The 12,618-nt window shown below is 39.5% G+C and overlaps 1 protein-coding gene across 2 annotated transcripts in view; it reads left to right on the top strand.

Moving 5' to 3' along the window:
• The first annotated feature begins 666 nt into the window (after nucleotides 1-666).
• The window catches only part of fa2h (fatty acid 2-hydroxylase), a 32,149-nt gene continuing 20,197 nt past the window's right edge, over nucleotides 667-12,618 (top strand). Inside the window, exon 1 of one of the 2 annotated variants that reach the window (XM_020040579.2) lies at nucleotides 667-1,306. In XM_020040579.2, the coding sequence (XP_019896138.2) occupies nucleotides 1,016-1,306 (291 nt within the window). In that variant the 5' untranslated portion in view covers nucleotides 667-1,015. The remainder of the gene's footprint in view (nucleotides 1,307-12,618) is intronic. The other variant, XM_010884041.4, reaches the window with a different exon arrangement.

Raw genomic sequence — 12,618 nt, 5'->3', positions numbered from 1 at the left:
TCCATGTGCAAGGCAATGAATTGCTCCTGTAAATCGATCTGGATGAGAGCCAATATTGTCTGCTAAATTATCAGTATGTAAAACTCATTATATCAATCATTTTGGAGTAAATTTTTCACTTCGCAAATGCAAACGGTAAAAAAAATATAATCGGCTAGTTGTCATAAGTGTATAATTTAAATGATGATGTATGCTATTGACATTGTGGGGAATTCCCACACATCTAAAACGCAGAACTAAATAGGCCTACGACCATTCGAAATTAAAACCCAAGCACCTCTATAATTTTCACAATGTACTTAATGAATGTTCTTAGCCGACCGGTATTAAATATTTTTTTCTCCAAAATAAATCTAAACATTAGACTGATGATATTTGTAGGCTTCACACCGGAGATGGCTTGCGTTCTGATGTAGCCTAAAGTAACAGGTAGCGTGGACGAAAGACATGCCCTTAGAGCAGTCATGAGAGATGAATAAACTCATGCATATGGTAATTTGAGTGTTGGTCGGGTGTTGGGCATTCCGAATCTTGTCGGTGAGCCGTGTCTTTTGGCTCTGTTCAACTAATTAATTTGGTTCCCAAACGACTCTACGCTCAGTAGCGGAATATTGTATATTATGTTGGCAACTTAACTTTAAATATGTATTCATTTTTACAGGGCTAATGTGTCTCGCCTGCAAACCGTTTAGATGTTAAACACTGCAAAAACAAGTGCGTTCAATGCGAATAGGCTAAGAATATGCTTCGGTAGCCCATATGAAATCGTTGTCTGGTGCGCAACAGTAGCCTACTAGCAAGGCGTATACAATTTACGGAGCCAAATAAACGGCTCTTATGCAAATGCGATTTGGTTCTTTACGTTCACCAAAAAGAGCTGTTCGTTGGTTAACTCACCATCACTCAAACCTTAGGGCTGACACGAGTTAGAAGTTATACCCGCGCGGTCAGTTGGCCTGCCAAGGGGTCTTTCAGTACTCCTTTAGTTCATGTTTTTAGTCTCTTCAACATCATAATGTCTCTATCGGATTCCCCTCGGGTTTTCTCTAAGAAAGAGGTAGCCCGTCATTGCACTAAAGACTCATGTTGGGTGCTATTGGGAACGAGAGTTTATGATGTGACTGGATTCCTTCGAATGCACCCGGGTGGAGAGGCTCTGATATTGCGCAGGGCAGGGAATGATATCAGCCCGGAGTTGGAGGGACCCCCGCACCGACACTCGGAGAACGCACGGCGGTGGATGGAACAGTACTACATAGGAGAGCAGGACAAAGACTGTGATGCGGACGAAACACAGGTAAAGCCTGTATGTCAGAGCCTTCCTAGAGAATTACAGTATCCGATAGGCTGCAAAATACAATACTAGAATAGAAATTGCTTTTACCCTTTCGTCTTTACATTTTACAGTAATCTCAAATGGGCTGCTAACATTTAGCTCAAACATGGTTTATTATTGCTTACTGAAAGTAGACCAACTTAAATTGGCTGTAAGAGATGTTTCCTTATCTCACAGTTAAAATATTGCGGTGCAAGGAGGTGTGAGTTTCACATCTACTTCTGTGGTGCTGCATCTAGACAACCTCACACTTAGGAGCCTACTGCTACTTTGAAACCAAAATGATGTGTCACAAAATTCCAATTCAGGATGTATACAGACACTCATTCCTATTCTTCTCAATGCTTTTCCATTACAACATTTAGAAATATATATACATTTTTTTATCAAACTGCAAAATCAAGAATTAATGTTGATCATAGTTCATAGACCATGGGCCTCTTAACACTCTCAGTGTAGCCTAGACTTCGAATATCACTATAATGGCTGAAACATTCAAGTTTAGATGGAGAGAGTGTTGAACTCTGGCGTAAGTTCACAACAGAATATTTCTGGGTCAAGGGGGCCATATTTGGTTGTCACCGTTCTAATCCTGAAGTTAGAAAGTGGCCTTGCCTTGATCCTGTTTACTTATGTTAAATAGTGTCATGGTCTTGATCCTGTTAATTAAACACTGTGTCACTGTCTTGATCCTGTTAAAGGGTAACAACTGCCATTTCTGAAATGTGTGTACCTGCCTGAACCTCTGACAGTGTTGGACTGTCTGTCAAAGTGCTCACCTCTTTTACTGACAAAGAATAAAACCAAGCTAAAGGACATGCTAAGAGTGTTTTTACACTACAATAATTTTATGTAAATCAAAAACAGTTGTTACCAGATTTGCATTGGAGATACATTTGAGTGTAAATGGGTAAAAATATTACATATTATGTTAATGTTATTTAAATTGTTATTTATTTTTTGAAGACAATTGTTGTAGTCTAAATAGGCTGTAAGTCTATAAATGATGCATCCCTCACTCCTTTCTGCAGCATTACATACAAGTTTTGTGAAATACAGCCAGCCTATAAAATAAATAAACATTATTTTACAGTGAACGTGTTACATTTGGAAAGTATCATTGATTGTGAGATACTACATGTACATTTGATGTGATGCATTTGTACAACTCTGGGAAACAAGGTGTTGACAAGCTGAATTGTGGAAGGTGGTACGTGATTAACTTCAGCCAGTTAACCAGTAAGAAATACCATAGTTCTTTATTTCCGTGTAGCACAGGAATGTTGCACCTCTTATAACCACAGGCCAAATAGGGAAGATTCAGCTATGCTTCCTGTTGCTGATGTGAAGGATATCAAGCGTATTTCAGACCTGGGTGTTCAGTGCTCTGAATTTGTGCTCTTGGAACGACTTGTTGTTTTAAAACTATTATAAATATTTTCGGTTCCTGTTTTTTACCCATGTGTTTGCTAATAAAAGCCATAAGTGATGATAGTGAAAGCAAGTGTTTTGGTGATGTGCCCCTTTCTTATACACTTAAACATGTAAACATTAGGGCCCAGCCCAGAGAACTGTTCTTTCAACATTCTCCCTTCCACTCATTACCACAGTGTTTGTGCTATTGTGGCTAGGTCTGCAGGCTCTTTGGACATTGTACAATATCATATTATCTCTCTCCCTCATAATCTAAATCCTAGGGAGATGGTTGCTACTGAGAGTCAGGGGACAGTTTCTCTGTCCTGGTATATCTGCTATCTGATCCTTATGGGACACAACAAAACCTACAGCCAAATTTACACAAAGTGAACGGGTTACGCTGGTTCCTCATCCCGTCATGTTTACTATTCCTAAGAGTCCTTTCTGTTGTACAAGTCAGCAACCAACACTGGAAAGGACTCAGGTACAGGGAGAGGGATGTAACGTTCCCATGGCACAGGTTAATGAGCGATTGGATGATACATGTCATTGAATGATTCTCTCATGGAATCTGGAGATATTTTGGTGGGCCTGGTCTGGTGTTGAAGTCAATTCCATTAGTTTTCTCAATGACAAAATCTAATTATTATGGCTTTGAATGGGGAAAAAGTTAAACTGAAACAGGAATTTGGTTTAGCCTCAGACTTGACTGAAATTCAAATGGAATAGGCCATTGATCTGGATTTTGATTCTTAGAGTGGCAGTGTGCTGTCCAGTCTGTTGTAGCTTTTCTAGTTTGTATGAGGTTAGGCACGGGTGCTACTCCATAGCTTCACTACTTTGTTCCAACCATTTGAATACAGTTTTATCATTGTTAATTGAAGCCATAACTATGCTGTACACATTCCGCCCTGACTTGATGGGGAGTGTGTACCAGGCTGTTTGTTTTCATGTGTAATGTATGTATGCATAGGCTTTTAAGAATTGTGAATGTTGTCCCTCTGACATTATGTGGGACGCGGCCTGTCAGTGGGTTGATGATAACCTTTAAGGAGGAATGTGTGAGGGCAGTCATTGGACCTCAGCCTAAAAGGAATGTTTCCTACATTTTCTGTCAAAGACTGTATTGTCTTTCATTACTCAAACTCAGGGACATGACCAAGCATTTTGCAGCAAGCTGCTGACGGAGTTAGGAAGTAGATCATATCAGACACGCAAATCACAGCCTCTTTTGTTATTGGACAGCAGAATGAATTTCTAAAATAAAATTAAATGTATTCGTTAACTTCAGGTTAAACATGTAATATTTCAGTGTATCAATACACTCAAAATTCAAGGTGCCTATAAGAACCTTTTGGGTTGCCATGAGTTAAGAATCTCCTGTGAAAGTGCTATTTGTGGGATCCCTACAGGAAGTTTAAAAGGAAACCTTATTCTGATTGGTTTGATTATTAACCTTTTTCATCTCCATAGAAAAGGCAGTCAATCAAATTGGATCTGTAGCTTATAGGAGGCGTGTCTTTTGCATAGTTATTTAAGGTCCAAATAAAATATAATTACTGTTCATCATGTTAAGTTTGCACCCCACAATTTAAAATTGTCTTTCAATATGTATCTTACAGTTGTCCTGAAATTATAAAAGCGTTAGATAGTTGATTGTATGTGGAACATTTGACATAGAACCCCAAAATAATCTATGTTGGTACTAAGAAGGGTTCTCCCTGGAAAGAATAACGTCTCCTATGAACTATGATTTGGTTTTAAGAGAGAACACCAGGGTAAAAAGCGAATCTCCTCGGGCATGCCATTCCTGTTTACCTCCTACTACTTTGGAGAAAGACATCAGTCGCAACCTTTCAATTAGCACACATTGTGCATCCCTCAGGTACCGCTCTACAACTGCCAGTTGGACCCGCCTAAGGGTAGTGTGGGAATAGGATGATGTCAGTGGAAAGCAGCGGGTCGGAGAGGGCTGGGGGGGGTGGGGGGCGGGGTGAGGAGAGACCAGGCAGGGAGTCCCGATTGATTAGGACGTAGCACAAACACAGCCGCCATGTTTAACCTGTCCTCTGTGAGGATGGCCCACTGGCTCTGGTAAAATAAGAGCATTAAAGTGAGGCTTGGGCCCCTGCGAGAGGAAGCACAGGTGAAAAGATCAGACTGTTGACACAAGGAGACTTCATTGAGCTTTGGGACGTGTAGCCATAGAAAGATGCAGGGGGTCTCATTGGTTAGTGTGACACGGTAGTCCCACCATGAGGAGCCCTGAGGGCTGACAGAAAGTCCTTTGGCAGGACTGAGGGTGGGGTACGCCATGCCACACTCTCACTTTGTATCTAAACTCCTTACCCCTCCCCATCCATCTCCTTGCTTAGAGACAAGGGGAGCCAAGGAGAATCCGTTACTTGTTTACAGCCACCAGTTTGTACCGCTGCAGATTCATTTAGTATATTGTGTCTGTTTACCTAATAGGGTTAGCTAACATGTTAAGGTAATAGGACACTGCATGGGTCAGATTGTGTAGCAAGGACCGACACAGTTTAACACAGGCCATTCCAAAGGACAAATAGTCTTGTTTAGTTCAGTGTCATTGGGTTGTAAACTATTAGTAATTAATAGGATAACATTTGCTCTCTATCCGTGTGCCAAATACCTCTGCTCTGTTAATGGTTAATGACTTACCGGGGCACAGCATTTGGCTCTTGGTAGACATGCAGTAGCTTGGCAAGATGCAGTGATCTTTAGGACAGAGATCGCTAGTTACCCATAATATTAAAAGGAAAGTTATCATCCCGGAAAAGCTATTGCACCTCACAATTTAATGTATTAGGCGCCTTCACATTCAGCAACAGCTTTCATTACTAATTTTAAATGAAGCAAATTGATACTAACAGAATTTTGGCAAAATCCTCCAAATGGCATAGTTGTTAGCTATGGTTCAACTGTCTATATGTTTTCTAAAGAAACAAACCAGCTATGCAGTGAAATGAGTCATTGTTTTCATTATAAGTACTGTATAGCTGTTAGTTAGCCATCCCCAACATAGCGTAGTGGTTAGAGATGTGGACTTGTGGCTGGGGTTCAGTCCTCACCGTTGAACTAAAAATGAGGCATTAGGATTTGTTCAAATTGCTCTCGTTTTCAATTTACATAGTGTAGTTCTCATGGCGTAGTGGTTGGCTAATCAAGTTTCTGTTTGTTGTCTAAAGAAACGACCCAGCCGTGGAGTGACGGGAGTCATTGTTTTCATTATAGGTGCTGTATACCTATTAGCTAGCCATCTACAGTGATCTCGTTCTAATTGAACGTGTTGAATGTAGTGTTGCAATCCTGTTATACCTGTTGTTGGTTTGGATGTTAACTAATGGAGGGACCTAGTTTCGAGAACCGTGGAGTTTCGTCTAATTGGTTTGACAATACTGAAGTAAACAGACACCACATCTCTACACACGTATCACGTGCAACAACACCTCTGTTTAAATAGCGTAGTGGTTAAAGACACAGTCTGTCCCATCGAATCCAGCCAGGGAAACAACATTCATTCTTTCTAATTGCTAGCCTGTTAAACTAGGCTTGCCTGGTTTCGTGTTGAAATACAATCTCTTTTGGGGTTTAGTTGAGGTCAGTTTACAGGTACACATCATTTTATAGTTTGTGGTTATGTTCGGTCCCTGACCATCCACTTCGCATAATCAAATATTTTGGTTTTCTGTGGAGGCCTGCTTCTCAGAATAAATTTAATTTGAACATCACTAGTTACCATGCCCATGTTGTGTTTAAAGTCTATATGGGTTCTCCTGGGTAATTGTGGTAAAATTATATAAGCATTCTGTAAATGTCTTTATAGTAACATGAAACTTGTTCCCATACATCTTAAAAAATCGAATGAAAGAAAAACTGTTTGTGTCTGCACATTTGTAAATGAGAGGAATCTTGCCAGTCAAGTTTGACTGGTTTTGTTACTGAGACGGGTGGAGTGATACTGCTAGACCCATTTAAATACGAGTTTGTGTCTGAGCAGTGGAAGAAGATAGACACACAACTCTACATCCTGTCACTGTTCCTGTCTACGAGGGAAGTCACATGTTTATCATACATCCAAAATCATTAATGCAGTTCGTTTAAATAGCAGACACATTTCCACATCTGAAACACGCTGCCCGGGACACTTTTTACAGTATAACATGCAGCTAAGGTGACTTTTGTGCAAGGTGAATGTTGTGGCTTAAAGGAATACTAAGTGACCTTAATTAAGTAATGAGAATTAAGTCAACCGTATTAATCCATTACCCACATTAGTAACTTGGATCTGGGACATGTGACCAGTTGGTAGTTTCATATCCTCAGTGTTGAGAAACCAGAGAAAGGGAAAGACACGGAGAGAGACAGAAACAGACAGAAACTGAGTGAGAAACATACAGAGAGAGAGAGAGAAACAGACAGGGATTGTGAGAGAAAAAGGGATTGCTGATCAGACACATTCAACAGAGCCATTGTAACTGAAGTCAGCTGATGTGTGAATGATAATGAGACTGATCTGATAATGAGATACATGATCTTTAGCTAAAAATCAATTAAGACTGTCAGTAATTGGTTCTTATGTTCATGTGTATGGAGAAGGGGAAGTAATCTCTCTAAACTCTTTGTCAGTCTGACTGTCTACCTTGGCAAAGACGTTATAGTGAGAGTCAATCATTAACAGAGTCAAGTCACATGACCTCTTCACTGTGACTAGGATGGAAGTATGGATGTCTCCTCGGACAGAGGTTTTTAACTGGAGTTCTCTCCATGGTATCCTCAGACACAGAATCCACATGTCTTCCGTTCTTGATCCGGTATGAAAGATGATACCATTATTTTGGGTAATTGGTACAATTACGTCAGATTTGTTTAATAAAGATTTAGGCACACATTGCTCTTCAGATCTTCTTGTTTAAATTATGTTTTTATAAATAGGTGTATTGTATTAATATCTTGACAGAGAGGTTAATGATGACTACTATTTGACAATGTCCTTATTTTCTCCAAAAGTTTGTTTGATTAAAAATGAATATGTCTTTTCTAAAACTGTTATCCCACTATTCTGGCCACACCAGTAAGGCCTCCATTATGAGTTCAATATTTCTAAAAGTGTGACTGTGAACATTGAAGCTGTATTCACATTAAAAATAAATATACAGCCCAACCCAGCTACTGTTGACTAACATTCAATAAACGGTTTGATTAGGTGTAATTGCCGGCAGCAGGAGATGGAAAATGTGCAGGGAGGAAACCATAGCAATTATAAATCAGGTGTGGCATCACCACACCACTTTGGATTTAGTTTAATAAACTGTATGATGTTAAGTGTGAAGACAGGAAAGTGATGTTTCTCTGCCCTTAGAGGCTAATACTGCCTGCTGGTAGCTGGGCAAATTAAGTAATGCTATGTTTCTGTAATTTTCTGGATTTAACATTTGAATACAGCATCTTTTTAAATGTTTCCCCAGTTGGAATACATAGCTGTGTACGGTGAAGCCCCAGGTTCCCTAAAATACAGTATTTCTAATTGGTAGCTGATTTGTGTAAAGTTTGCAGTAGCATGAAAAATATTATGCCTGTATATAGAAATATCTGTATATACTGTATATACAGTGAACACCAAAACCATTTGCAGTTTTGTTTTTTGGCTCTTTATTCCAACAATGAACATACAGTTAAAGTGCAGACTCTCATCTTTAATTTAAAGGACGTTTCAATTGTTTTAGGCATTAGTGTTGCTTTGTCTTGTTAGTGCTTGCACAAGAGAACCGTCAGTGTCTAATCTGGATTGTAGGCATTGCATTTCTAGTTTAGTCTTTTGCTGTTGTTTGAAATCATGAGGACCAAATAAGTTTCAATTAAATATCAAGCTGAACATCACAAAACAAATAAATGAGAATACATCCATCAAACACAAGCATCAATTAGATATGTTGTCCCCTCTATACATCTCTATATGACAACAGGTATAGAAAGAATCAAATTTGTACAATACACTACCAATATGTTGTTTTTAAGATCACAGACATCTTATTGAACTGTATTAATAAGATGTCTGTGATCTCAACTGTATTGTGTTTGGTAGTGACTGTCTGTTCATTTGAGAGTTTAGATTATGTTCTGTTCACTCTTTGCCATTTACTCTTCCCACACACACTATCAAACACCATCAGCAACACTATCAGCAACACAATCAGCAACACTATCAGCAACTATGCGCAAAACAAACCTGTATTGTAGTTGGTTAGATAGAAGCATGTATATGTCTATGTGTGTTACTATACTCATACAGGGGCTTTCTGGTTGCAAATTTTGTCTTGGACTTTTTCATGATGTTTTTGACAAATATTTACTACAAGGCCTTCTTTAGCTGCTAAGCAAAATGGGAAATAGAAGTTCTACAGGACTGTACTGTTACTCTTGTCAGTTGGATGGGCAGCTGTTCCTTTTGGCTGTCTGTGACCTCACTATCTGCCACCCTAAACCAAGCATTTCCCTCTGTACCCCAGGCTACCAGTCCCACACCCATTCTTCCAGGGTTCCATATACACACTGTGACCCCTTGTTCTGGCTGTACCAGTCTAGGCTAGCGGCTTTCCTGGCAATCCATTTGTATTTTGTCACTCATTCTTTAATTAATTAATGAAATAAGGACACACAGTGGCTTATTTCAGTCCGCTCCCCTCTTCCCGTCCCAATGTAGGGCTGCTAATGAAGAAGGTCAATTGTCTTACTACATGACTAAAACAGAACTGCTCAGTTCTCCTGTCCCACATGCCTCCACACAAAACAGACCACTGCAACCAGGAACAACTGCACACATACCCTCTGAATCTCTCAGACCTCTACAGTAGAAATTGCAGAAGGGTTAGTATAGCAATGGTACAGTAGTTGTACAGAAGTAGTACAGATGCAGTAGTAAGTCAGGAGAATTTGCAAGATGCGGTCTATGAGGCCCTGAATTCTTGCAGGTGGTATAGCTACCCATTCGTCTTGTCAAAATACCTCATAGTCACACAAAGTCTTTGGTCGTTTTGCATGAACTGCATGTTTGAGATCTCTCCAGACTGGCTTGATGATATTTAGCTGAGGAGACTGTGATGGCCACTCCAGAACCTTCACCTTTTTCTGCTGTAACCACTGGGGGGTCAACTTGGCCTTGTGCTTAGGGTCATTGTTGTGCTGGAAAGACCAACAGCATCCCTTGCGCAGCTTTTGTGCAGAAGAATGCAAATTGTTTGCCAGTATTTTCTGATAACATGCTGCATGCATCTTGCCATCAATTTTAACAAGATTCCCTGTGTCTTTAGAGCTCACACCCCTCCAAAACATCAGTGAGCCACCACCATTATATAGTATTCTGTTCACTATAGGCCTTGATGACCCCTCTTCAAACATAGCGCTTATGTTTGTGGCCATAAAGCTCTTTTTTGGTCTCGTCACTTCACATTACAGTGTGCCAGAACCTGTAAGGCGTGTCAAGTTGTTGTTGGGCATACTGTAACCAGGCTTTTTTGTGGCATTGGCGTAGTTAAAGGCTTCTTTCTGGCAACTCGACCATGCAGATAATTTTTTTCAAGTATTATTGTATTGTGCTCCTTGAAACAACCAATCTTTTTCCAGAGCAGCCTGTATTTCCCCTGAGGTTACCTGTGGGTTTTTCTTTTTATCCTAAACAACTCTTCCGGCAGTTTTGGCTGAAGTCTTTCTTGGTCTACCTAACTTTGGCTTGGTATCAAGAGATCCCAGAATCTTCCACTTCTTAATAAGTGATTTAACAGTACTGACTGGCATTTGCAAGGCTTTGGATATCTTTTTATATCCTTTTCCATCTTTATAAAGTTCCATTACCTTTTTACACAGGTCTTTTGACAGTTCTTTTCTGCACCCCATGGCTCAGTATCTAGCCTGCTCAGTGCATCCGTGTGAGAGCTGACAAACGCATTGACTATTTATACACAGACACTAATTGCTATTTAAAAAGCCACAGGTGTGGGGAATTCACCTGTATTTGCCATTTTCACCTGTGTGTGTCACCTTGTGTGTCTGTAACAAGGCCAAACATTCAAGGGTATCAGAATCAGAATCAGCTTTATTCGCCAGGTGTGTGTACACATACGAGGAATTTGACTCTGGATTATACAGGCTCATGATGTGCTTAAAAAACGTAAACAAAGGACACTCAACAAGAGTCACCGACTGCAATATACAGTACACATAAATACCCATAATAAACCAAAACAATAACATAGTAAGACTGATGAGACAATATACAGTACACATAAATACACTTAATAAACCAAAACAATAACATAGTAAGACTGATGAGACAATATACAGAACACATAAATACACTTAATAAACCAAAACATTAACATAGTAAGACTGATGAGACAATATACAGTACACATAAATACACTTAATAAACCAAAACAATAACATAGTAAGACTGATGAGACAATATACAGTACACATAAATACACTTAATAAACCAAAACAATAACATAGTAAGACTGATGAGACAATATACAGTACACATAAATACACTTAATAAACCAAAACAATAACATAGTAAGACTGATGAGACAATATACAGTACACATAAATACACTTAATAAACCAAAACAATAACATAGTAAGACTGATGAGACAATATACAGTACACATAAATACACTTAATAAACCAAAACAATAACATAGTAAGACTGATGAGACAATAGTGCAATCAGCAGGGAATAAAGGGTGCTGGAAATAAATATTTTTTAGAGGTATTATTATTTACATAATGACGGTGGATGTGATCTATATATATCTAGTGTAATGGAGCAGAGTGCAAACGATGCTGGAATGAATAAATAAATAATTTCTGTGCAGGTGTAATGTACATGAGGTAGGTGGATGTGATAAATACAGTATATATACAGTAGAACAGCACTGAATTACAGGATGAATGTATGTTGAATGAATGAAAGTTGAATGTTCATCAAGAGTGATGGCCTGTGGGTATAAACTGTTCCTGTGTCTGTTCGTTTTGGCACACAGTGTTCTGTAGTGCCTACCAGAGGGGAGGGCCTGGAACAGGTTGTATCCAGGGTGTGATGGATCTGCAGTGATGTTTCCTGCCCTTTTACTGACTCTGGTTTTGTCCTGGATGGAGGGCAGGTTGGCACCAGTGATCTTTTCTGCAGTTCTGACTGTCCGTTGTAGTCTGTTCCTTTACCGTTTCGTGGCAGATCCAAACCAAACAGTAATGGAAACTTGTTAGGGGGGTATGTAAACTTTTGATCGGGGCCATTTGGGTGATTTCTGTTATCATTATGATTTAAAAAGGATCCAAACACCAATGTGATAATTAATGTTTCATATTTTCATAAAATCCCTTTATGTTGTCTTCCCAGAGTGGAGATCTCCCCTTTGTGTAACATTTTATAGGGGGCCTGGTCAGGCTGGCCAACAAACCAAGGCGATAACTCAACATATAATTCACCCTGAAAACATCCCATAAGTTATACATCAATTGGTGACAGCATCAAAGTTCCATCAGGGGACAAGCTTCACCATGAGATCCAAAATGAATGTACTTGTGTATTCTAACTATCCACTTTCAATTAGTCATGCGTTTCGTTTTCTGTATGAGAGAGACATTCCCTCCACAGAAACACCCTTGATGTTTTGTTGTAGGAGGCACTGATGAAAGGCAAATATAAAATTAGGGCTGGGTCTACATGTGCATGTCCCTATGGCATCATTAAGTTCCACCCCTCTGTGCTGAGGTGTGTAGCAAACTCCAAAACTCTCACCCATCACTGTACACTATAGATGATTAAGAACTAAAGGTCTCTTTT

This window comes from Esox lucius, chromosome 19 (genome assembly GCF_011004845.1).
Source record: "Esox lucius isolate fEsoLuc1 chromosome 19, fEsoLuc1.pri, whole genome shotgun sequence".
In the NCBI taxonomy this organism is placed as follows: Eukaryota; Metazoa; Chordata; class Actinopteri; order Esociformes; family Esocidae; genus Esox; species Esox lucius.
The sequence above is the reverse complement of the archived record's forward strand: the minus strand, read 5'-3'. Positions and strand labels throughout refer to the sequence as shown.